The following is a 27,055-nucleotide window of genomic DNA, read 5'->3' as shown; positions in this document are numbered from 1 at the left end:
AGTCTTAATTCCCTCTTGAGAGCTAGGAAATTTGTCTTCAGACTAACACAGTGGGAAACAGGGTTTGTTTATTTATTTATTTTAAATTAAAGCAGCTGTAGTCAGAGAGAAGGAGGATCCAGGAAGGAGGGAATGCTCACAGAATCAATTGCCTGGAAACCTAGAAGCATGAGTTACAGGGATTTTTTTCAAACAAATTATCAGAGATGTTGGACATGGCTGTCTCAGAAAGACGGAAATTCAGAATAAAGATTGCAAGAGGGAGTGAAGGAGTAGGTAGTGGAAATTGGAAGCTCCACATTGTCGGGTGCCATCAGATTAGTTTCATTACCACCTGCCTCCACGTGCAGTCTGTGCTGTCTTTTCATCTTGTACTTCTGAACTGTTTAGAGTCCACCCATCTTTTAAGCCTTAGCTCCATTTCACTTCCTCCTTCAAGTCTTCTCTGAAGATTATAGTTTCTATTTCTTTCTCCATTCCCTGAAAGCTTATTGAGTTCATAGTTACAATCACACTAGTTAGCATGTTAATAGTCATATCAAAAGTCCCCTACAGTAAGGCAGTGTAATTTTTTAGTTTGGAGACTTTACTGTAAACTTCTTTTGTATACTGCTTGGAAAAATTCTGAGTTTTATACTTATTATAACGGGCTTCCATGGTAAAGCATCTGCCTACAATGCGGGAGACCCAGGTTCAATCCCTGGGTTGGGAAGATCCCCTGGAGAAGGAAATGGCAACCCACTCGAGTACTCTTGCCTAAACAATTCCATGGACAGAGGAGCCTGGTGGGCTAAGTACCACGGGGTCACAAAGAGTCGGACACGACTGAGTGACTTCACACTCACTCACTCAATACTTATTAAATACACCTCTAGGTCTAAAGTTCTGTTAACTATTCAAGAACAACTACTTAAATATTTGATACTGTATAAAAGCTTCTATCCCAACATGCTTTAACTAAATTTTAAATAAGACGTATCGATTTTGACTAAACAAAATCCTCTATAGCAGAGTTGAACACTTTGAACTTATTCAGAAATGTCAATAAAGGGGGCAGCACCTCTCCTACCCTACCCCGCACCGCCCGCCCCCGCCCATTGCTAAACTTCTAGCAGTAAGTCCTCAAATTCGGTCTGCATAGAGTAGAGACCTTATAATCATTCCGATGATAAAAGTGTCAAATTTCTAAAACATCTAGAAAAGAGAGCGAAATGATCATTTAATAATAGTTTGCTTCTCTGCCAAATTAGGGAGTTGACCAGGTTTCCCAAACTCATTGCTGCTTAGATTCTAACCTGGGTTTCGCATCATTAATTTCAGGCAGCCAATTGGGCCGTTTGGGTGCCGTGCATCCTGGGAGCTGTAGTTTCAAGCTCGCTCCTCCCGACCACTAGCTCCACCGAGCAGTAGGAGGACGGTTGCCTGGTATTAACAGCAAGCGGGAAGTATGGCGGCGGCGTGTGCCGCCGCGGCTTTGCCTCCTGGAGAAGGTAAGGCGATCCCCACCCTTGGGTGCCAAGGTTTACTCCATAGAACTGAATTAAATAGTTGCGAGGTGGAGAGAAGAAGACTAGGTTTAATGGGTGCCGTTCTGGACCAGTTCTTTTGATGCAGAGTTGTGGGCTTCGCGGAGGCGCGCTGCCCTCTGGGAGTTGTAGTCCCTTGGGCGCTGCCTCGCTCTGCGGCGTCGCGGCGAGGTCCAAGCAAGGGACTACAAGCCCCCGAAGACCTTAGCGCTACCCGGCGCCGCGGATCCCGCGCTCTTAAGGATACCTGGTCTGCGGGTTTCTGGCTCCGGTGACCGTTCTTGGATGTCTACGTTGAGTTCTGGGTACCCAGGTGAAAACTACAGGATCTCCCCCTTTCTCTCAGTTCCTAGAACATTCAAGAAACTTATCTAACACAGTTCCCTAGATTGACGTTGGGCCCTTTCTTGGAAGTGTCCCAGTGGCCAAGATAAAATCTGAGGATTATTCAGAGCCCACAGTTCACCACCCCTTGTTATGCAGACGGTATTCTGGGATCTCGTTTGCTCGCTGCCAAGCGGAGCGCGGGGCGTGGGTGCTTCCGTGGGTGCTGTGGGAGCGGAGCTCCTTTGTTTTGGTTACAGCTCGGAAGCTCTGGGTCACAGGCAGGGCGGAGGGTCGAGGCCCTTTTCCACCACTTAGTTCTGGCTCATTATGTGAGAGAGAGGGTCGAAGAGGTGTTTCGATCCCTTTGAATTGTGTGCAGAGGCTCCGCATTTTCCTGGGTCGGTATATAGCTTTCATCAAACTCTTAAATCCAATGACCACCTGTCCTCCCAAATGCTAGAAGCCATTCGACAATGGAAAAACGTTGATATCCTTCAGGGGAGCTATCTTGCATAATTATTTCCCGCAGTTATCTTAATCTGGGTAGAAATTTGAAATTGTCAGTTTCTCTAGCCCCCCCCCCCTCTCAGATATCTACTACTCTTAAACTCCACCTCCCCAGCCCACCGCGGCTATGAATGTACTGATAATAATAGCAGTTAACATTTATAGAGCACTTTTTATATGAGCCAGATAATGTTCTGAGTGTCTTTTTTTTTTAAAACATTATCTCATTTTCTCTGTAACAACATTATAAGGCAGGTATTATTATAAGTATTCCTGTCTTAGTAGAAAAGTGAGCCTCAAAGAGATCAATAACTTGCCCAATAAACCACCGTGTTTAGTGGAGCCAGAATTTGAACATCTTTTAAGTATACCAAATCATATTATTGAATGCTGTGTGCCAGGAATGGGATTAAGTGCTGTTCATTCGGTTTCGATTTTCATCTCCATATAAATGTAATGAAGTAGGTATATTATTCCCATCTTGTAGGTAAGTCAACATAACTAATACTTTGATTTTCAAAATAGTTTGGGCACGTTATGGTATACTGGTAGTTAGATTGTAAGCAGGTTGATCTCTATCAAAAGATTAGTTACATCTAAAAAAATACTGTCATTACTTAGGCATAAAATATGGAATAATAGTTCACATTTAAATGTGAAGAATTCCAGAGTATTTAATATCACAGAAACTTGAGTTGTTGTTCTTCAGTCACTCAGTCATGTCCCTCTCTTTGTGACCCCATGGACTGCAGCGTGCCAGGCTTCCCTGTCCTTCACCATTTCCCAGAGCTTGCTCAAACTCATGTCCATTGAGTAGATGATAGCATCCAACCATCTCCTCCTCTGTCCTCCCCTTCACCTGCCTTCAGACTTTCGCAGCATCAGGGTCTTTTCCAAGAGTCAGTTCTTCTCATCAAGTGGCCAAAGTATTGGAGTTTCAGCTTCAGCATCAGTCCTTCCAATGAATATTCAGGACTGATCTCCTTTAGAATGGACTGGTTGGATCTCCTTGCAGTCCAAGGGACTCTCAAGAGTCTTCTCCAATACCACAGTTCAAAAGCATCAATTCTTTGGCACTCAGCCTTCTTTATGGTCCAACTCTCACATCCGTATGTGAATATTGAAATCTAGATATAATCTGATACTTCTAAGGGAAAGTGAATAATTTCATTCTGTAGTCACTTAAAAATCGATTGCTTTAGTTTTAGACTCTTGATATTTATTTTACTTTAGTGTTTTCTAACTCTAAATGTATAAGATTTTATGAATATAATTTTATCCCTGTGCTCAGCTTTGTATTTGTGTTTTCTAACAATTTCCCTTCTCTTTTCAAGGATCAGTGGTCAATTGGTCAGGGCAAGGGCTACAGAAATTAAGCCCAAACTTACCCTGTGAAGCTGATATTCATACTTTGATTCTGGATAAAAATCAGATTATTAAATTGGAAAATCTTGAGAAATGCAAACGATTAGTACAGGTAGGTATTGCTATGTAGGGGAAATAGTTATATAAGACCAGTTTGTTATTATACAAAATAAAGCAGTAAGATAACAAATGTAACTCTGTAAACCTAGAAAGTAGTAGGTATTACCTTAAATTAAAAAGAATTAATAGCTAAAATAAATTTTAAAATAAAATAGTAAAAAATTTAAAAATTAATTTTCACATGATTATTAAGTGATAATTTTAAAATTTCTCCTGAAAATTAACACTTTTTGTTAATTTTAAAGTCACTTTAAAGTAGACTATACAAAGAGCATTTGTTAAAACAGAAAACATTTTATGTTGGCTAAATAACATAACATTTTATGTTACCTCATGGTGGAGGTAAAGAGTTGATTCATTCGTTCATTCAACATTTATTGGACTGTTCTTATGTGTCTGACATTGTTCTAGATTTTGATGGAGACAAAGTAAGGACTCCATTATTGTGGAGTTCACATTCTCAAGTAGTTGCTGTGTTGAAAATATTTTCTTTTAGTACTTGGAGGAGGTGTGGGATTGTTCAACTTTATCTCTATTTTCTATTGCTTAGGAGTGACTGCAATAATAAATAGTTACACTGCAGAATATTTAGACAATATATGTGAAAAGTATAAACTTAGTTTATATATTTGGGAATGTTTGACCATATAAACAAATCTTTTTAACCACCCTAATGTGAAAGTAATATTTATATTTTAGCCTAAGAATAATGATATGTTTTCTTTCCTCAGTTGTCAGTGGCTAATAATAGGCTGGTGCGGATGATGGGTGTAGCCAAACTGACCCAACTCAGGGTGTTAAATTTGCCTCATAATAGCATTGGCTATGTGGAAGGCCTAAAGGAACTAGTTCATTTGGAATGGCTGAATTTGGCAGGAAATAATCTCAAGGTGAATTCTTTCTTTCTTTTTTTTTTAGTAGTGTTTTTTAACTTTACAAAAGTATTTGCTATGAAAAAGGAATTTAAGCAGTAGAGAATTAAGTAGAATAAAAAATGAAAGTATCCACTCCCATTCCCCAGAGATAATTTCAGTTACCATAAACTCAAAAAAAAAAATTTTGAAAATTCATGCAGAATTAAGCTCTTAATTCATGCAGAATTAAGCATGTTTAATGGTACAGTGGAGAATATACTGTTTTAAAAGTCAGGAGCTCTCAATTCTGGTCCTGCTTCCACCACTTAGTAACTCTATCATTTTGGGTAAGTTAATCAGTATTTCCGTGTCTTTTTTTTTTTTTTTTCATTGTATTTTTTGTTTTCTGTGTCTTATTTTTTGATATTGTAGACAAGGGAACTGTATTAAATGAAGAGAACTGACTTATCAAGCATGTAAGGTTTGCTCTTCTAACCACCTTAACTGTTTTAAGTCATTCAGTCTCATGATAGCCTATAAAGCAGGTACAATCTTTATGTGTATTATATAGATGAAGAAACTGAAGTACAGAGAAGTTAAGTAACTTGCCTAAGCTCACATAGTCAAGAAGTTGCTGAGCCAGGATTTGAATCCAGGCAGTTTAGCTCCAATGTTAACTTGTAAACTCTATGCTATATCAACTGTCATGTGTCATCATTGTCCTTCAAGCTGTAAGTATCTGGCATGATATGATCCTCTGATTTAGAGGGATAATGAAGGTAGAAACTTGCTATATAACAATATGCCAAATTCTGTTGGCACTGCCTTGTCTTTCTCTTGCGAAGCACTGTTCCTCTGCTTCTGACAATAAGAAAGAGGGAAGAGGGTCAGCTACAAGAAAGTAGGGAAGACTTGAATTTTTTGATATTGTGTGCATGAAATACATTTCCTTTTCTTGTAATAGGCCATGGAACAAATCAACACCTGCACCTCTCTACAACATCTCGATTTATCAGACAATAACATACCCCAGATAGGTGATCTATCTAAATTGGTATCACTGAAGGTAAGTGTGTTTTCTATGTCATTTCTGAAATTTTATACTAAAATACCACGAGAAAGTGACCTAATTGATCCATATATATATAGGTCTGCAAGAATAAATTGTGTTCATTATGATAAAAATTCTATTAAGTTCAGTTCAGTTCAGTCGCTCAGTCATGTCGGACTCTTTGCAACCCCATGAATCACAGCACGTCAGGCCTCCCTGTCCATCACCAACTCCCAGAGTTCACTCAAACTCATGTCCATCGAGTTGGTAATGCCATCCAGCCATCTCATCCTCTGTCGTCCCCTTCTCCTCCTGCCCCCAATCCCTCCCAGCATCAGAGTCTTTTCCAATGAGTCAGCTCTTGCATGAGGTGGCCAAAGTACTGGAGTTCCAGCTTTAGCATCAGTCCCTCCAAAGAACACCCAGGGCTGATCTCCTTTAGAGTGGACTGGTTGGATCTCCTTACTATACCAGAAATTAAGTATGAAACTTTTTGTTGTTAATTTCTATTACTGATTTACTTTAACTGAAACTGGTCAGTGTAGTTAAAGTTAATGCTTATTTACTGTTCAACAAACATGATGAAATTCCCTTCATGCCTAATCCGTCAACATTAGCAACTTTAGTTGTGTAGCATCACTAGTGCATAACGTGTTGGTGGGGTTAAGAATAATCATTCCTGTTTGACACTGAAGATTGCTATTTCCTTTTAGTGGTAGATATTATTAAATTATCAAAATTAACCTCACTTTAGAAAGTCTGTGGCCTATAGCACTTTTTATGGAGGGGAATGCAATAAAATAAATATGTAACAGTTGGAATCAACAGCTTCATAAAACATGAGTAGGCTTTTTCCATATTTTAACTCCGTTGGATATCATTAGCATAGATGAATTCATTAAGCCTCAGAAATAGTATTATTAGCTCAACTTTTGCCATTTTTTTAGCAGAAATCATTTTTAGCAACAATTACTTTAAACAATTTGATGTAGTCAGATACTGAGATAATTCAAATGAACTAAAGATGATTGCAAGTTTTTTTTTTTTTCTTTCTAGAGTGGAGGCATAATTACTTTATCAGAATCCTGGTGTTGAGAGTCTTCAGTTTATTTTTCATTGTTACTGTCTTAATTTGAATTTGAGTCAGGTTTATCAAGTTCATTCTACCTTCCTCAGGTTTTAAGTTACCAAGAGAATATAGTTGCAAATCGTAGTTTGTGGATTATCTCTCTCTTTTGGAAAATTTGCTTTCTACCTGATTGTTTCTCTTTTGTGTTGTTGTTGCTGCCTGATTGTTTCTCTTTTTTGTTGTTGTTGTTTGGGTGGCACGCAGGATATCTTATTTCCCTAACCAGGGATGGAACCCATACCCTCTGCAGTGGAAGCTCAGAGTCCTAACCACAGGACCACCAGGGAATTCCCTGTAGCTTTGTTTCAATGAATGTTTTCTTTCACTTTTCTCACCCTCTATTTTGATGTTTTAAAAGGAAATGAACAAGTATGTTGAAAGGTGCTCAAGTTTAAATAACTTGCAACATGCCTTTTGCTAAACTAAGCATATGTTCTTTGGCAAGTCTTTAAACTTTCTTGAGCTTAGAATATGGATGTGAAAAAAGAGTTGGACCAAATGACCACCTAGGACCCTTCTAGCATTAACAGTCTTTGATTTATGTGTGATGAGAGGTTATAGTAAAATAGATCACTTCCTTTTGTATACCTTATTTTGGTTTTATTAAAATAGACCAGTTTGTCTATTTCCATTTGTAATTCATTGCATTTTTACTTTCAAGACCCTGCTGTTACATGGAAATATCATCACCTCTCTTAGAATGGCACCTGCTTATCTACCCAGATGTCTTGCTATACTTTCTTTGGCGGAAAATGAAATCCGGGACTTAAATGAGGTAAAATTTGAGGGTATCTTATGGGATCATGGGAGCTGGAAACTCAGGAGAGATGCAGGAAAAGGTGGTGAGCTTGCTTTAGATGAGCATCTTGGAAGAAACTGCTATCAGGGTGAAACACTTGGCTCCAAAAGACTATTATTTTTCTTTCCACTTTTATTTAATGTCAGTAGGTTATTAAGGCTTAATTTCATTTGTAATGCTGCATTCTTTACTCCACTGAGAAGTGATCATTGGTGGAGGGACATCTACATTAAAGGGGTTAATAAGGCATACTCTGTACCTTTTTCTTTCTGGCTTCTATTAATGTTTTCAAAATAGGGTTCTCTTTGCTAGGAACAGTACTTTCTAAAGGATTTTGTGCAGCAAGAACAGATGGCCATATTGTTGGAATTTTTGGAATCAGTGGATAATATAAGAGTGTTACTTGTCACTTTTCAAAACAAGAGGGAAATTGTTGCATTCTCAAACTTCCAGAGATGTGTAATCAGCGGAAGCCCTGTGCTTGCCACTGAGTAGTCCATTTCATTCAACAAAGATGTCCTTTGTTCCAGGTCTCTTTTCTGGCATCCTTAACTGAACTGGAACAGTTGTCAATCATGAACAATCCATGTGTGATGGCAACACCTTCCATCCCAGGGTTCGACTATCGGCCATACATCGTCAGCTGGTGCCTAAGCCTCCGAGTCCTAGATGGATACATGATTTCTCAGAAGGAAAGGTGAACGTAACCCCTTTAACGTCACATTTATCATGGAAATTAACTGACAAGCTCATTTCTAGCTTACTACAAATTAAGAAGCTGAATATTGCTTGAAATATGAATTTAGAAATTAGTCATTAGTACAGTTATATAGTAGGCTTCCCTGTTGACTCAGACGGTAAAGCATCTGCCTGCAGCGTGGGAGACCTGGGTTAGTAGACTCTGTGCTGTTCATTTAGGATTTTCTATCTTTTCTAAAAAAGAATAATAAATAAGTATCAGTCTTAGAGGTTGGGGGTAGTGAGTTTAATTTCATGCCCAACATACAACAAATTGAATTCTAAAGATTCTTTTGTTATTCAGTTGTTTGGGGCTTGGAGCATTTTTGTATAGAGACCATGTTATGGGTGCTGTGTGGGATTTTAGATCAGTCCCACAAAAACTTGCATCCATCATATTGTAAAGGCAGTATTAACAACACCTTTGGACCCAACTACTCTTTATGAAAGTGACTGTGGGAAAATGCATGCAGAGTTCCAATTTGGAGCTGGTAGCAGTCATACTGACTGATCCTCACCTTCTAGCTATGAAGCAGTGGAAGTGGGAATCCCCTTTCTCTAGATCATTGATGATTTCTTCAGCTCAGAACTAGGACCCCTGCATGATGGGGTCTTCTGGAAGCTGGCACATGATCAGTGGGATCAGAACTATAGGGGAGGTAAGGATCAAGGTTGTAGACAAGAAGGGGTGGAGTTAGAGAGGATAGTGAGAATTGAGATGACTTTATCCTCATCACTGCCTCCTTCCACCTCCTCTTTTCACTGCATACATATGTGCATTCATGGGCTCAACTCACATCATGTTCTTCCTCACCGTTTTTGTCCTTCTGTTGCAGAGACTGATGGTCACTTGGGGTGGCAGGGGGGAGGTTTCCAGTGGAAGGAGGAGTGGTAGATACTGACAGGGTTTTCCTTGTTTTTCTCCCTTCTGTTTTCATCTCGTGAACAGGGTGGGGGCAGTGAGGAATGGCAGCCAGGAGCTACACAGTGGTGGTGCTGGGGAAGGCTGACGTATGTCAGCTCTAGTTTGCCTGCAGACAAATGTGGCTTTTCTTTTTTCCTGCAGTGAGTGCTGCTTTGTACTCAAACACCTTGTTGGTGTTTCAAACTTGGTTAATTCTAAAGCTGGAATATGGATTTACTTGGATTTTCTTTTAAGAGAAAGACATTACCAGATTTTTCTAGGGGAGTAGGACTGATAACATTTTCACATGTGGAAGGTATCATGGTGAGATGGGCCGAGAGAGGAGGACTGGTAACATTTTCATATGTGGGAAGTACCATGGTGAGATGGGCCGAGATAAGGGTTTGGCATAAAAAGTGACCTGGGAGGAGAAATGAGACCTGGTCAGGAGAGACAAGAGAAAGCTTCACATCTTTCCCTACCACCCATTAGCTGTGTGGCCTGGGCAAGTTCCTTAACTTCTTTGATCTTTAGTTTTCTCATCTGTAAAATCTGGTACCTAACTTTGAAGTATGCTCTGAGGATTAAAGATTGAGGATTAAGAATAATGGGTATAGCATACTGATCATGTGGTAGGGGCTTAATAAATAATAATTGGCATTATTACTTAGGAATGTGTGTGTGTTCAGTCGCTCAGTCATGTCCAGCTGTAGCTGGACTGTAGCCTGTCAGGCTCCTCTGTCCATGGGATTTTCCAGGTAGTAATACTGGAGTGGATTCCTATTTCCTCCTCCAAGTGATGTTCCTAACCCAGGGATCGAACCCACATCTCTTGCATTGCAGGTGGATGCTTTGCTACTGAGCCATTGGGGAAGCCCATTACTTAGGGATAAGGACTAGGAATTGAAGAGGTTTTTGTTTGTTTGTTTTTGGCTGCACCACTCAACTTATGGAATCTTAGTTTCCCAACTAGGGATTGAACCTGGACCCTCAGCAGTGAGAGCTTGGAGTCCTAACCACTGAAATGCCAGGCAATGCCTCACAAGCTATGTCTCTATACTGTGGAAATGGTTTTAATCAAAGTGACTTAAAGGTGAATTTGCATCTTTTTAAAAAACTTTCTCCCTAAAGTTTTGCAAATATCTAATTTCAGAGACTTCAGGAGGTTGGGAAGAGTAGACTTTTTTTGAGGGGGTAGCTTCTGTCTCTGATTCTCTCTCTGTGGGGTTCAGTTCAGTTCAGTCACTTAGTAGTGTCCAACTCTTTGTGACCCCATGGACTGCAGCACGCCAGGCTTCCCTGTCTATCACCAACTCCCGGAGCTTATTCAAACTCATGTCCATTGGGTCAGTGATACCATCCAACCATCTCATCCTCTGCCATACCTTCTGCCTGCTTTCAGTCTTTCTCAGCATCAGGATCTTTTCACATAAGTCAGTTCTTCCCATCAGGTGGCCAAAGTATTGGAGCTTCACCTTCAGCATCTGTCCTTCCAATAAATATTCAGAACTGATTTTCTTTAGGATTGACTGGTTTGTTCTCCTTGCTGTCCAAGAGACTCTCAAGAGTCTTCTCCAACACCAGAATTCAAAAGCATCAATTCTTTGGCACTCAGCTTTCTTGATACTCTCTCATACTTATACTTTTATACTTATACTCATCCAGCCCAGCGTTTATCATGATGTACTCTGCATATAAGTTAAATAAGCAGGGTGACAATATACAGCCTTGACATACTCCTTTCCCTATTTGGAACCAGTGTGTTGTTCCATGTCCAGTTCTAACTGTTGCTTCCTGACCTGCATACAGATTTCTCAGGAGGCAGGTCAGGTGGTCTGGTATTCCCGTCTCTTTAAGAATTTTCCAGTTTGTTGTGATAGCATATAATTTAGAAATAGTTTAAATAGTTTAAACTCTCACATCCATATATGACTACTGGAAAAGCCATAGCCTTGACTAGATGGACCTTTATTGGCAAAGTAATGTATCTTTTTAATATGCTGTCTAGGTTGGTCATAACTTTTCTTCCAAGGAGCAAACGTCTTTTAATTTCATGGCTGCAGTCACCATCTGCAGTGATTTTGGAACCCCAAAAAATAAAGCCTCTCACTGTTTCCATTGCTTCCCCATCTATTTCCCATGAAGTGATGGGACCAGATGCCATGATCTTAGTTTTCTGAATATTGAGTTTTAAGCCAACTTTTTCACTCTCCTCTTTCACTTTCATCAAGAGGCTCTTTAGTTCCTCTTCACTTTCTGCCGTGAAGTTGGTGTCATCTGCCTATCTGAGGTTATTGATATTTCTCCCGGCAATCTTGATTCCAGCTTGTGCTTCATCCAGCCCAGCGTTTCTCATGATGTACTCTGCATATAAGTTAAATAAATAGGGTGACAATATACAACCTTGACGTACTCCTTTTCCTATTTGGAACCAGTCTGTTGTTCCATGTCCAGTTCTAACTGTTGCTTCCTGACCTGCATATAGATTTCTCAGGAGGCATGTCAGGTGGTCTGGTATTCCCGTCTCTTTAAGAATTTTCCAGTTTGTTGTGATAGCATATAATTTAGAAATAGTTTAAATGTAATACTTTAGAATATCTATATAATCAACCATTGAAAAGAAGACTAAATGTAACCAGCATTGCGGAGTTCCTTGTCCCACTCATCATAACTCCCCTCCCCACTATAGTGACTTTTTGATAATTTAGAAAGAGTTTTTTTTTTCCTTGTTGTTATGGAGCTCCCACCAGAGTAGCAAAAATTAGAAGTATGAGCAATATGTTTAGTTTTGATGGCTATGTAGAGCACTCTCATTAACTGTTCTAGGAGTATAAATCATGCAGTCACTTTGAAAAACTAACAGTATTAATGAATTTAAACATATAAATACCCTATGACTCAACAGTTTGACTCTGCTATATACCCTAGAGAAACAGGAGCTTATGTATGCCAGAAAAAATGCGTAAGCATGTTCATAGCAGCCTTATTCATAATCACTCCAAACATAATCACTCCAGCCTTATTCATAATCACTCCAATTTGGGAGGTATGTGGGACGTTTGGGAAATGTCAGTCTGTAAAGAAATAACTACAATACTGTTATCACATCTCAAAAAATTTAACAAGAATTCCTTAATAACACCAAATATTAAGTGCTTACGTTTAGTCCTCATAAATGCTATTTTTAAATAGAATTTTGGAAACTGGTTCCAAATAAGGCCATACATTGTAATTGCCTGATGTATTTAAAATATATCTTTCTTGCTCACTTTTTCAGTATCTTAAAAGTTTACTGTTTATTGCATGCTGCATGGGTTGGCTGTGCTGATTTGGTCATTCTCACTTGGGATCTTGTGATGTGATCACAGTCAGGGCTGGAGTCATTTGAAAGGTCAGCTTGGCTAGAGGTCCAAGATGATGCTTTCAGATCTCCTATGGGCCCCCTGTCTCTTCGCTTTGCTTTCTCTTCTCTTTTTGGTTATTGAAGAAATCAGATTATTTGTCCTACAGAGTTTCCTACTGTGTTTATTTTGCCAATTGCTGCATCCCCATGTGCTTTGACATATTCTCCCCTTTTGTGTTTTCTGTAAATGGGTAGTTGGAGGTGGAGGTTTGATCAGATTTTTGTGGGTCAAGGACAGCTTTTTGGGTCCTGTTGAGAAGCACATGGTATCTGGTTGTCTCTTATGAGAGGCTATTAATGATCAATGCCTAAATCATTAATTCATTGAGAGTTGCAAAATGGTGAAATTTTAATTCTATAATTCATTTTTAAATAAGCTGGAATACTTCTGTGAAGTAACTATTTGGTTACTCATTGGTATAGTTTGTATAGGAAAGATGGAATTAATAATATTTAATTCTCCCCCTTTATCAGGTTTTAAAAATAATGAGATGGTAGCTCACTAGCATCCTTCAACTGTGACCAGTTGGCTTTAAAAAAACTATCATTATGAGCTAATGGATTTAAACACAATTTATGTATTTAGGTAGTTCAGTTTGACAGTGAATGGAGAGAATACTTATTGCTTTTTTGAAGGTAATTTAAAAAAATTTTTAACCATTTAGTACAAATCATTGGAAGTGCTGCTAAGCAAAAAAAAAAAAAAAACGTTTAAACCATTACAAGAGTAAGGAGAGTAAAGCAGAGGATAATTTTTCTTTTTAACTTAAATGTTACTCATGAAAAACATCTAGTGATGCTGGAAGGGCAAATTAAGAAGGAAAATCATTATTGCTTGAAAATGTATCTCGTCTACCCCAGTGCCAGCCTTTCTTTCTGTCCCCCAATTCCAGTTTAAAAGCTGAATGGCTGTATAGTCAAGGCAAGGGGAGAGCATATCGGCCTGGCCAGCACATCCAGCTTGTCCAGTATCTGGCTACAGTCTGTCCTCTCACTTCTACGCTGGGCCTTCAAACTGCAGAGGATGCCAAGCTAGAGAAGATTCTGAGCAAGCAGAGGTGAGCGCATTTATCTGTAGCGGCTGATGAGATTTTCCTGCAGAGTTAGTAGGATTGGAGAGAGTGCTGCAGCCATGTTTCTGGATCCCTGGGGCCCTGGTCACCGCAGCAGTCTTGCAGAGGAGCCAAACCATGCAGTGCAGTCTGGTTTCCTCCCCAGCAGCTGCATTGCTTGCTAGTCATTTCCTGAGTGGGGAGAGCCTCGCAGCCTGGCAGCCTGGGATTTAAAATAACTTCATTTGTTCTTTTAATGTGGGTGTTTTACATGGGCTTTAAAATACTAACCTTATAGAGACTTCCCTGGTGGTCCAGTGGTTAAGTATCCGCCTGGCAATGCAGGAGACACAGGTTTGATTCCTGGTCTGGGAAGATGGCACATGCTGTGGAGCAGCTAATCCTGTGCACCACAGCTACTGAGCCCAAGCTCTGCAACAAGAGAGGCCACTTGGAGTGAGAAGCCTGTGCACCAGAACGAAGAGTAGCTCCTGCTCACCACAACTAGAGAAAGCCCATGCACAGCAACAAAGACCCAACACAGCCAAAAATAAATAATAAATAAAAAACTTTTAGAAAAAACTTAAAAAAAAATACTAATGTTATATAGCTAGAAGCATTTTTAGTAGTCACTTCTTTCATCAGAGATCCTGTCTTTGAAGGTTTGTGTGTATGTGTATATTTATGATGGTGTCTGACTATGTGATTTAAAAATAAATTTCTTAACATTTTCTACCCATTAGACTTTGTAATTCAAAGTCATTAAATGTATGTACTTTGAAAATTTGTAAACTTCTCCCTTCTTGACATTGTTACCTGTCGAATTGTTGAAGGAAGCAGAGAAGCTTTCTTTTTTTGATTTGTGTTGAATCACATGAGGTATTCTGATTTTAGATTTCACCAGAGGCAGTTAATGAACCAGAGCCACAATGAAGAGTCGTCTCCTGTTGAATCAAGGGCATCCCTTGTGCCAGAGCATTCCAGCCCCATTCAAGATGGCCAGGTAGTCCCAGAAAGCGGTAAGAAGTTAACTGATCTCCAGTCCCTTTTTGTTTGATCTATTTGGTATCATAAAACAGGAAATAGTACGTATTTTCAGAATGTTTTATTTGTTAGCTCAAGTGAACATTTGGATCTTTGATTGTGTGTGTATATATATATATATATATATATGTATATTACACAAATGGCAGCTTCCCTTTTCTCTTAGTGATAAAGAATCCACTTGCCAATGCAGGACATGTGGGTTCAACCCCTGTGTCAGGAAGATCCCCTAAAGAAGGAAATGGCAACCCACTCCAGTATTCTTCCCTGGAAAATTTCATGGACAGAGGAGCCTGGCAGGCTATACAGTCCATGGGGTCATGTTGCAAAAGAGTCAAACACGACTTAGTGGCTAAACAACAGCAATATACACAGACATATATAACTGTTAATTTTTAGTCTTAATTTTTGAAAACATTCAGAGGACTGCAACCTTTTGACTTGACCTAGTACTTTGATTATTTTTATGATTATTGCAAGAATTAAGTTTCTTAAAAATATTTGGTTTGATATTTTAAGGCATTTTGGAGGAAATTACTGAAATGATTTCATTGCCTTTTACTATATTTGAGGGATTAGATTTCATTAAAGGGATACAACTGAAAAAAAAAATTCCTCCTTAAATATTTACTGTTTCCAGTGATACTCTGTTGATTCTTTTAGAACCCGTCATCCAAGTCAATTCTTGGGTTGGGATAAGCAGTCATGATGACCAATCACATGCTGTTAAGAATAACTTTCCAACCCCTGTACACACTGCAAGATATTCTCGAAATGACCTGCATCTGGAAGACATCCAGACCGATGAGGACAAGTTAAATTGCAGTCTCCTCTCTTCAGAGTCTACTTTTATGCCAGTTGCGTCAGGACTGTCTCCAGTATCACCTACAGTGGAGCTGAGGCTGCAAGGCATTAACTTAAGCCTAGAAGATGATGCTGCTGCAGATGAATCTGTCAAAGGGCCTGAAAACCAGGACTTATCAAACAAGGAAGAGGAAAAGGCTTTGGGGGCTGCAAATGAGAATTCTGTTCAGATGACAAAAAGTGCAGTTGGTACAGAGATAAATGAGAAAGATGGACTGTTACCTTGTCCTGAGCCAACAGTCACCAGTGCTGGCTTGAAGGATCACACCCACAGTCTTACGTCTTTTCCTGAGTCAGTTGGACGCAATGTCTTCCATACGCAGCCAGACAGTGAAGAAGCCAGGTCTCAAACAGCTTTAGAGAAAGTTCCCTGCAGGCTGTTAACCCAGAAATCTGTTCCTTTGGGACAAGATAAAGTTGCCCTCCAGAAACTGAATGAAGCAGCCACCAAGCTTCAGGCCTGTTGGCGGGGCTTTTATGCCAGGAACTACAACCCACAAGCTAGAGATGTGCGCTATGAAATCCGTCTTCGCAGGATGCAAGAACACATTGTCTGCCTAACTGGGGAAATAAGGAGGTGGGTGAGAAGTCCGTTTTAAGGCTTTTACTGTGAAGATGCTGTTTTGTTGGTTTGGGGGTGTCAGATTCTTAACTTTCATTCAGAACACTGACTCAAACGCTTGTGGCTGGGACACTTTGCATACCATGTTGCCACTCTAGGTTTATCTCTGACACCGTACTGAAAGCAGCTTGAGAGCAAGGACTGCGATATGTGCCTCCGTATCTAGTGCTGAAATTGGAATATAGATGCAGCATAGCAGTAAATTTTGAATGAAATGCATGCCTTATGGACATCTATGTACCTAAACACAGAAGATAAGAAAATGTAGAAAAGCTGAATGAGCATAAAAATGAGAAGATGAGGAAGTCTACATAGAACCCAGTAGATGACATAAGAATTAAGGAAAATAGTAGGGACTTAGAAGGGGTTAAAATTTGGGGGCTATGGTGGAAGTTATGTGTTCATTCTATGGCTCACAGTTTTCATGACTGTCACCCAGGGAAATTAGGATTTCATAGATTTATTCTGAGTATCAGTACTGCACCTGGCAGTATTTACTGAGATTATCAAGTGGGAGAGGAGGAAGAGTAAGAGAGACTGAGAAGGGACAGCCAGAGTGGGAGGAGAACTGGGAGAGAGTGTGTCCCAGCTCCAGTAGGCCATGTTTCAAGAGAGAAGAGAGGAGCTGTAATGGGACCGAGAATTGTATACTCGATTCAGCAACTGGTGGTGACTGTGTCTTGAGGGTCCCCAAAACTATCCCCAGGTTTGATTTGCAAAAAGGACTCTTGACTCAAAAAAGCTATTCCTTATGATCATGTTTATTATGGTTTATTAGAGTGAAAGGATATAGATACAGTCAGCAAAGGAGAAGACACACAGGGCAAAGTTCAGGAGAGACCAAGTACAGGCTTCTAGTTGTCTTCTTCCAGTGCACTTTTACAGGTGGGGCTCAATTCTTGAAGCAACAATGAGTGAAAACACATGAAGTATTGCCAACCAGGGAGCTTGCTCAAGCCTTGGCATCTGGGGTTTTTATTGGCAGACAGTCACCTAGGTCAGTCCATATGACTGACCTTAACTACTCAGACCTCAGCTCCCACCCAAGGTCAAACCGATAACATTGTAGCCCAGGGCCTCAGGTGAACCAAACTGGTATTCACCATAAAGCACATTGTTAGCATAAACCAAGGTCTCAGAGGTACAAAGGTGCTCTAATCGGGCAGGATATTCCAAAGGCTTAGATGTTATCTCTCAGAAGCTGGTCAAGGCCAGTCCTGTCTTTCGGATGTTCCAGTTTGAACATTTCAGTCCTGCTAAATTAACCCTTTCCTGCCCAGTGAGCTTCCTAAGAGTAGCTTCAGGGGGTAGTGGGATGAAGTCAGTTTGGAAAGGACTGAATAGTGAAAGAGAGGTGAAGAGTGAGCACAACCAGCTTTGGACGAGTGTTGCTGTGAGGAGGAGAAGGGAGCAGGTGGTTGCCAGAGGAGAATCTGGAATTAAGAAGCTTCTTTTTTAAAGATGGGAGATATAGAGGAGGTTTATGTGTTGGTGGAAATGATTCAATAAGGAAGGAAAAACTGATGGTGCAGAGCAATGAAAGAAGTGCAGGGCGGAAGTTCTTGAGAAGGTGAGAGAAGAGGTTCGGTGCACAAGCGGAGGGAGTGAGGTAGGAGCAGGGGCAGGTAAGGTGGTAGGTATTGATGGTAGGGGATGCGGAAGTCCTGTCTGATGGGTGCTTCTCTTTTTCCAGTAATATACAAAATGTGGTCAGCACTTGGAAATGAGGGGGTGAGGATGTGAGATGAGAGGCTGAAGGAGAGAGGTGTGAAGTATGGAGTATTTATCTTAAAAGTGAACTTAAAAAGGGAATGGAGAATTCTTGGAAAGTATGAGGAAAAACTTAAAAGTGCGAAACAACAAGTCAAACTGTGATTTTTATCAGCAACTCTCAGCTGTTGTATTCTGATTTTGGACCCGGTTCAGCCAGGAGTGGGTTTTTTCCCAGGTGAATATGGTAGGGGAGAGAGGGAAGGAAGATCAAGGGAGCTGAAGACATTTTGAAGGGAGATGATTATAGTGATAGATCTTGGAATTTAAATGAGGTAAAAGGAAAGACAGGAGAAAGACATCATTTGTATGGTGGTCATAGATGAGGATTGGATGTCCAGGTTGTTGCAGATTGGGGCAAGAACAAGTGAACTGAGAGGTTTGTGTTGGTGCTTGAAATCGTTGTTTTAAATGGTATAGTCAAAATACTTGAGTCTGGAGTGGGGACTGACATGACTTAGCAACTACACTGCCACCACTACCAGAGTGGGACTGAAGATGATTGTTAGAGCATCCATGTGAGTGTCAAGGGCTCCAGAAATGACCAGGGGAACAGGACAGAGAAGAATACTAGTGCTGAGGCTTCAGTGAATGGGGGCCAATAGTGGGAGCTCAGAACTTGAAAAAGAGTTGGAGGAAGTTTAGCAAGACGGCTGGAGTTCTTGCAGGAGGAAAGTTAAGAATCATTTGTAAACAGCAGTGGGAAGCAGTGTTCTGACCCTGATGTATAAGTGAAAAAAATAGCTGCTACTTGAGAGGGCTACAGTGCCCTTGGACGTGCATCTGATTTGGTCAAGGAAAAGTTCAGCGAAAAAGCTGAGTGTATATATGGGGGTTTGCTGATTATAATTCAGGAGTCCCCCATGGTGCAGTAAGAAGGCTTGAGGGGCTGGAGAAAGTAGGTCAGAGTTTCAGAACAAAATGGGGTGACAGTTTGAGAGATTGGACAGCTAAGGGAATCCTAGGTTTGTGATAAGTTTTAAGTATGGAGGGGAGACAGTGAGCCCACAGTGAAACTTTAATGAATGAGGGGAAGTTATGCACAGGGAAGTCTGTTGATGATAGCAAGGAGCATGTCAGGACCTGGAGCAAACAGGGATGTGAAATTTGATGGGATTAATCCTGCTGGTCTCTTCAAAGAGAAGACCGGTTCTCTTCTTCTCTTTGAAGCTATGATCCTGATCCTTTCTGCTGCTCTTGCTCCTTCTGTGTGTTTGGCTGCAAAATTGAGGCCAGATAAAAAAGAGCCATTTAATATTTTATTTTTCAGTACTGGCAATACTTTGTAGAATCAGTATAATCTGAATTTCAGTCACATCTAATTTGGCTTCTATATTGAGTCATAGTTTAAAACTAAAGTTTCACTTAGATATTCTAAAAATGGAAAGCACCTATTAGATTATTAATCTCTTTCCAATGTATATGTTTATTTGTCATAATAAGAAGTACAATTCAAAGCACCCTTTCTTGTGTCAGTAATGGACTTTGAATTATTGTAGATTAAAAAAAGAAAGAGATGAAGAGCGGATTCAAAAATTTGTTCAAGAAGAGGCTGTCAGATTCCTTTGGAACCAGGTAAGCCCCTTCCTGCTGACTTACCTACTGTGTAAATGAAGAAAAATTCTAGATTTACTGAGATAATCATTGAATAGTTACAGGTAAGGTAGCACCCTTCCTCAAGGTTAAGGATGTGGTTTGTGTTCACTGCCAGTAACTCTGAACTAGGACAGTGAATTTTGTTACATTTTATTCTGAACAAAAATATTTTCATAATTTTGACCAGAAAGATAAAGAACTATAGCACTGACCGAAGAAGGATATTGGACAAACTGTCCAATAGATATAAAAGGACCAATTTAAGTTTCAAGTAGCTGTTTTGTTTTATCTTTTAAGACTATTTGAATGAAAGATGACTGAAACTGTGTGTGATGGCTACAATATGTGTGCCCTAAAAAGTCCACATGACTTCCAGGTAGAGAGTTTGAATCCTGAAATAGCATGCTATGGGGACAGTTCAGACATCAGTTTTTCTACTATTGTATCCCCACAAATAGTTCTCGGTGATTATTCCTTGGAAGTATTTTTAGAAAAGAATTGGTTATAATAGGATTTTATCTATACTGTTATTTTTGAAAATACATAGTAAAAGGTCTGGAAAGATAAATATCAAAACTACTATCAAGGATTATCTTGAAGGATGGTCTAAGGAAACTAAAAAAATCTCTATATTGCTTTCCTGTTGCAGATGTTACAGTCAAATTCTGAGGTTCTAAGTATACTTTAAAAATGTAAAGGTCCGGGAATCCCCTGGCAGTCCAGTGGTTAGAACTGCACCCTTCCCCTGCAGGCCGCGTGTGTTTGATCCCTAGTCAGGGAACTAAGATCCCACAAGCTGTGTGGCGCGGCCAAAAGAAAGAAAAAGAAGTAAAGGTCATACTATCAAGAACTCCAGAAATTTTTAGGTATTTTAGAGTTGTGTATACTTCATTGTTAGGTTTTTTCCCCTCTCTTTTTAAAATAATTAATTTTTGGTTGCGCTGGGTCTTCACTGCTGCAAGAGGGCTTTCTGTGGTTACAGGAAATGGGGGCTGCTCTTCACTGTGGTGCTCAGGCTTCTCGTTGAGGCGGCTTCTCTTGCAGAGCACAGGCTCTAGGCACACCAGTTTCAGTAGTTGTGGCACATGGCCTCTGCGGTGTGTAGAATCTTCCCAGACCAAGGATTGAACCTGTGTTGCCTGCATGGGCCGGGGGATTCTTATCCACTGTACCACCAGGGGAAATCCTACATTGTTAGTTTTTAAAAACTCTTATCTGAAATGGGTATCTAGCATGAGACTTCCATTTTAGAGAATCTACTCATATTAATAGGTTCTCTTGTGTCTTGTTAAATAGACTTCAGTGTATTGAGAACCTTATTGACCCCTTAGTGAGCTGTATGTGCGTTATTGTGCTTCTGATTATCTTTATAGTAGAAGCAAATGAATTGCTTTGGCCCATCCCTGCTTTCCTGCTTTCCAACAACGTGAACCACTTTTGCCAACCAGGTCTAAGCTGGGGGTGCTGTGGAAAGGATCAGGGGAGTTAGGACATCTCTAACTCCAGTTTTGCCATCCGCCATTTACCGACTTCCTGAGTGTAGGGGAAAAAAAACCTCAAAGGACAGTTGTAAAATGGGCATGATTTATATTTTGTAGTGAAACTATATCCTTTGGTTTGCAGGTAAGGTCTCTACAAGCTTGGCAACAGACTGTGGACCAGCATCTAAGTTCCTGCCATATTGATGTTCCCCCTATATCAAGTACTCTGGTGCCATCTAAACCTCCATTATTCACCCAAAGTCAGCAGCCATCTTCTGATCAAAATTCTGATTGGTTCATTGCTCCTGATGAAGCTCCTCAAGAGAAATCCTTACCAGAATTTCCAGACTCTGGTTTTCATTCCTCCTTAACCGAACAAGTTCACAGTTTACAGGATTCTTTGGATTTTGAAAAAAGTTCCACAGAAGGTAGTGAAAGTTCCACAATGGGGAATTCCATTGACACTGTCAAGTATGGCAAAGAGTCAGACGTAGGGGATGTTAGTGAAGAACATGGTGAATGGGGTAAGGAAGGCTCAAACAATGAGCAGGATAATAGTCTGCTTGAACAGTATCTAACTTCAGTTCAGCAGCTAGATGATGCTGATGAGAGGAGACACTTTGATGAAGGGATGGGAGATAGTAAGCTTCACCTACCTCGTTCCCCTGAAAGGTTAGACGTCTTATCTGATAGCGCTTCTATAGATGTTGCTCAAGGTGTATCTCCTGCTTTGCAATATGAAGTCAGCCAGACACCAGAGAATTGTGAATTAAATGCAGAAGTACAAGGGCAGCAGTCAGAACGTGATTCTACATTTCAGGTATTGCATGTTGGTATTATTGTTTAGCATGTCTGGTTGCTTGAAAAGCAGAAGTCTATTTAATTTAAGAATATTTTCAGTTGGCTTTTTTTGGGGAGAAGAAGAATATTTCTCCCAATTTTGTTACTATTTTTTTTCCCCCATAATCTAGGTACTGAGCTAAATCTTCCTTTTTGTTTTGTTAGTTTTTTATTCAGCTATAATGTATCAAACAATATTTATATTGAAAGCCACATGCACTTTATTAACAACTAAATTGCATCAACAGTATTCCTATGTTTTGATGTATTCATTTCCTTTCAGAAATAAACTAGAATACCTTAAAGGAGATAGGGATTTTACCTTAAAGATACAAATAAGAGAATTTTGATTCTTCTGTATGTGAGAAAGTTAATTATATAGTGAGGAATGCAATTTGCTACAGTAAATATAAATGACAGATAGGAGGATTGTGAACTATTGAAATTTGCCAGCTTCTTTGGAGTAAGAATGTGTGTTTTTAAGCCTTTTTCCTCCCTATGAATCCACAAAAGACGTCTTGTAAGCATAAGAAGAAAAGGTAAGATGATAGGATTTTTCAGTGGGGATAATTAAATTGTTTCATGGAAAACTTGAATGTTATGTATCAATTTCAACATATGAAGCAAAGTTTTCTGTCCAGAATTAAAGTGAAGCTTGTTTAAAGGGCAACACAAGAATATTTCTGTTAGGTATAGACTCCATTCACTTGAGATAATAACCCAGCAAACATTTATTATCTTTTCATTTAGTGATTTTTCACCCCATAGATAAGTATTCCCTGGTGGCTCAGTTGGTAAAGAATCCATCTGCAATGTGGGAGACCAAGGTTCTATCCCTGGGTTGGGATGATCCCCTGGAGGAGGGCATGGCAACCCACTCCAGTATTCTTGCATGGAGAATCCCCATGGACAGAGGAACCTGGCAGGCCACAGTCCATGAGGTCACAGAGTCAGACACGAGTGAGTGACTAAGCCCATGCACAGATAAGCATTTATGTACCAATATATTGCCAGAAATTAATGTACACTTTCTTTGTTCCTGCTTTATATTTGCTTATATATTTCCACAGAGGCCCATGGTCATTTACTTCACTCTTGACCTCATAGAAAAGAACATCTAAAATAATACCAGAGGTAGAATAGGAATGACATTTTTTATAAGGACTATTTTCCATCTAAATCTGAAAAAGTGCCACATTTGGAAGACAACTTAATGGTGGTAAAGAAAAAATAAACCTCATTTATTTCTTTACTCATTAAAAAGAGTATATATCTGTAACTCCAGGAAGAAATGATAATATTGTATTCGAATGTTAATAAATGCATTCGCAAACCAAGGATAATTTTTGGAAGCTTGAGATTCTAATCTTTGAGAATGTTCTAATATCATTGAACACACATATCTGACTTCCCCCCAGTCTGTGTGTAATGATTTAAAACTATGGCAATAATTAAGTCTTCTCTAAATTTAGGTGCTAAATATGTATTCATTAGTCACTAGGTCCCCTTCTTTGAAGTTACATAAAATAAAAGCTGATCCTTCCAAGAATAAAGTCAGGGATCACATGTTATACTATGTTGAGAATTAGAAACATTTCTTCACTGTGGGTAAGATGTACTTTTCTTGGTTTTTAAATATATAGCACTCAGGTTGAGAAGACTTGGATTTCATTCTCAGAAATCCAGAATCTCTTGCAAAGGAAAGATTTTCTGTCTCTTATAAACAAACAGCAGTCTTACATTCAAAAGATTTTCCCTAGTGAAGCATGTGTAACATTGATGTGTGTTAAATAAAAATAGAATTTTTAACTTTTTGAATAATGCTGAGTATCTTTCCTGAATGATTTTGAATTTCTTAAATCTACCCTATTTTTCTATTTTATAGTTAAGTGCCTCATTTGCTGCCCGTAGTTCGACAAAGGAAAACCAACTTGCACTGCACTAGTACCAAAGTGCTGCTTCATGGTGCATTAATTACTTGTTAATTTCTCATAAAAGCTCCTGAAATGTTGTGGTTCAGTATTACCTAGTAGGTTTCTTCCGATGTCTGCTCCCTGTTCTTTTTTTTGAGAAAGGGCAAAACACAACTGAATTCATTTGAGTATTAGCATTTACAAGCAACATTTCCTTTTTTTACCTTTGCCTTGATTTTCTATCCCATAAATGGTATTCAGCATACTTTTAATTTGAAATTGGCAGAATATGATAATGACTAATATCCTACTCTTCATTCTATTTAACTTTACTAGTGTTTTGAAGTGCAAGAATATTAAGTAGCCCCCAACCTTGACTGTACAGATTATCTTGAATGTAAATAGGATGAAAATAATGTATATTAGAATGCAGGAAAACTGTGGCATAGATAATATATTTTAATAGGTTTACAGTGTAATTTAAAATTATTTAACCAAGATATTTGGTTTTAACTCTGTGGGCTCTTCATTGGTCTGGCTGACGAGGGAATGGGCCTCGTATGGTTTGGGAAGTTGAGCTTTACCACAGTATTTGTGTTTTTCTAATAGATGTTTAGTTCAGCTGTGGTATTTTAATTCAACTCTCTTGATTTATGGCCAATTCAGCATATCAATTAGATATTTCTTCAGAAGCACAGAATCATACCATGTGAGAATTTTAAGGACCTTAGAGATTGTCTATTCTAATCTCTTTGTTTTAAAGATAAAACTAAAGCACAGAGAACTTAGGTGACTTTTCTGAGGTTATAGCTAGTTTATTGGAGAAGGCAATGACACCCCAGTACTCTTGCCTGGAAACTCCCATGGACAGAGAAGCCTGGTAGGCTGCCGTCTGTGGGGTCGCACAGAGTCGGACACGACTGAAGCGACTTAGCAGCAGCAGCTAGTTTATAGGAAAAGAAACTGTGGAAACTTAAAAGTTACTTTATTCCAGAATTTTATTATACACATTCTATTATTCTTTACTTTTAGTAAGTCAGTAGAAAGTCTGTACTTATTTTTCATTTTCTTTGAAAGCGGAAAACTACTTCTAAAAGAGCTAGAGTTCTGCCACTCAAGGCAGAGTTGCTTGTAGAAAACAACTGATTTGTTCAGAACCCTGAGTGAATTTTCTCCAAGAAATGTGATTTGATTAAAATGGGTTTTAAAGAGTAATACAGTAGAAACTAACATTTAGAAAGAATAATTACATCTTGGAGTCTATTTCATTGATGACAAGAAGTATAACAGATTGCTGAGATATATAAAATTTTCTAGTGAAAAGCTAGTTTGATTATATTCCATCTTCAAGTTCCTCAGAACAACAGATGTTAAAGTTTAACTCTCCTGATAATGCAGAAAGCTTCAATCATGACAGTTGATACATAAATACTGTAGTTTGGTTTTATAAATTCAATTACAAAAGGCCTTATAATATGCATGTTTTTAGGAAAATATTTAACCACACAGTTGTTAGTATATATGGAGAATACTTTATTCTTCAATATAAGGGTGCCATTCTTGAGAGTGGATTTGTCCTTTGTTTTGGATTATTTTAAATATATAAACACCATAATAGTGTATTTTCCTGTTAATCCTTAAGATAGGTCTAGCTCTACTTTTAATAAGTATTTTCAGAAACAACATGGACTTAAGATGTACTGTCTCCCTTTAGTTAGATAGTTTTTTTGGCACCAATTCTTAGACTTGGATTTATAACAATAATATAAAATATAAAAAAATTTTTTCTCTGAAGAATTAAGACATAATAAAAAGGGAAAATATAAAAATGAGTCTGGTCAGTTTCCCACTTGCAAGTGAAAAGTAAAAGACTTGTTTATTTATTTTGCCACATATTTATTGTAATATTTTAACTTTTAAATATATGACCTCCTTATTTATGAAATAAAACAAAAATGGTCTGTAAAGGACATTCTAAGCATTTTTAGTGATATTGTTTTCATTGATCAAACCTATTGTGCCATATTAAATTTAAAAGTCAAGTAAACTGAGTAGTCCTCATAGCCCCAAAAGAAACAGATAATTCATTGTCTTTTAAAAATGAGGTGCTTTTTATTTGTGAATGAGTAGAAATCATACTATAATTTAATTTCTTAATTGATTTTAGTGGATCACAGGAATCAGTCTGTAGAGGCTTTGTTCATTTTCTGATTAAGTTTCTTTGAGTGTTTTGTAACCATTTTACTGTTAATAATACGAGTTTAAAAATAATTTGACTTTTTACTATTTTTAGGTTTCTCTTTTATTGTAGAAATAGTAAATGATTTAAAGTGGTTGTGGATTGTTTTAAGAAGGTTTAATTTATATTGTACTTAATTTGTATTTGAGTCTCTAATTCTAAATAAAAATTTGTATATGTGTTTGAGTGATTCATTTGTTTTTTATAATGAATAGTTGTGTGGTTGTAAGAAGAGGACGACTCGAGATTTTTTTCTTTTGGGCATGTCCAGAAGAAAGGCCATTTGAAGACACAGCAAAAGGGCAGCCATCTGCAAGCCAGAAAGAGAGGTTTCATCAAACACCAAACCTGCTGGCATCCTGATCTTGGACTTCTAGCCTCCAGAAATATGAGAAAACAAATTTAAGTCACTCAAACAGTGGAATTTTGTTTAAGTCACTCTATCAGTGGAATTTTCTTATGGCATCTTAAGCACAATAATATAGTTGGTTAATTAAGAATTGATTTGAGCAAGAAATAGTAAAAAATGATATATATTCCTTAACATTAAAAAAGTTCTTTATTGAAATATAATCGATATAAAATGAACTGCATATATTTAAAGAAACAATTTGATGCACTTTGACATATGCCCATAAAACCATCACAACAGTCAAGAAAATGAACATACTCATCACCCCTGAAAAATTCCTCATATTCTTCATAACTCATCCTTCTGCTTTGGTTTCTTTTACTCAGCATAATTATCTAGAGATTCACCTGATAGTTCATTCCTTTTTATTGCTGAGTTGTAGTCCATTGTATGTATTTGCTATGATTTATTTTTGAGTTCTTCCAACCTTAAAAGTTTTCCTCCAGCTTTATTGAGAAATAGTTGACAGAACATTGTGTGAGTTTAAGGTATACAACAT

The 27,055-nt window shown here is 38.6% G+C and overlaps 1 protein-coding gene across 3 annotated transcripts; it reads left to right on the top strand.

Annotated features, from left to right (window-relative positions):
• The first annotated feature begins 1,092 nt into the window (after positions 1-1,092).
• CEP97 (centrosomal protein 97) lies at positions 1,093-26,325 on the top strand. Of its 3 annotated transcripts, none has more exons than XM_086408567.1 (11): positions 1,093-1,490; positions 3,695-3,837; positions 4,577-4,735; positions 5,664-5,765; positions 7,541-7,654; positions 8,209-8,375; positions 13,617-13,781; positions 14,670-14,794; positions 15,483-16,260; positions 19,575-19,650; positions 21,295-26,325. In XM_086408567.1, exons 1-11 carry the CDS (start codon positions 1,448-1,450, stop codon positions 21,997-21,999), a joined length of 2,577 nt encoding a protein of 858 aa, XP_086264693.1. In that variant the 5' UTR covers positions 1,093-1,447; the 3' UTR covers positions 22,000-26,325. The 3 variants fall into 3 exon arrangements, with proteins under 3 accessions (XP_086264693.1, XP_086264704.1, XP_086264713.1); XM_086408578.1 differs by lacking the exon at positions 1,093-1,490 and adding an exon at positions 1,613-1,839; XM_086408587.1 differs by lacking the exons at positions 1,093-1,490; positions 3,695-3,837; positions 4,577-4,735; ... (1 more) ...; positions 7,541-7,654; positions 8,209-8,375 and adding an exon at positions 10,282-10,413.
• The last annotated feature ends 730 nt before the right edge of the window (positions 26,326-27,055 follow it).

This window comes from Bos grunniens, chromosome 1 (assembly GCF_055505025.1).
Source record: "Bos grunniens cultivar Pamir isolate PY7600 chromosome 1, Bosgru_T2T1.0, whole genome shotgun sequence".
In the NCBI taxonomy this organism is placed as follows: domain Eukaryota; kingdom Metazoa; phylum Chordata; class Mammalia; order Artiodactyla; family Bovidae; genus Bos; species Bos grunniens.
The sequence above is the reverse complement of the archived record's forward strand: the minus strand, read 5'-3'. Positions and strand labels throughout refer to the sequence as shown.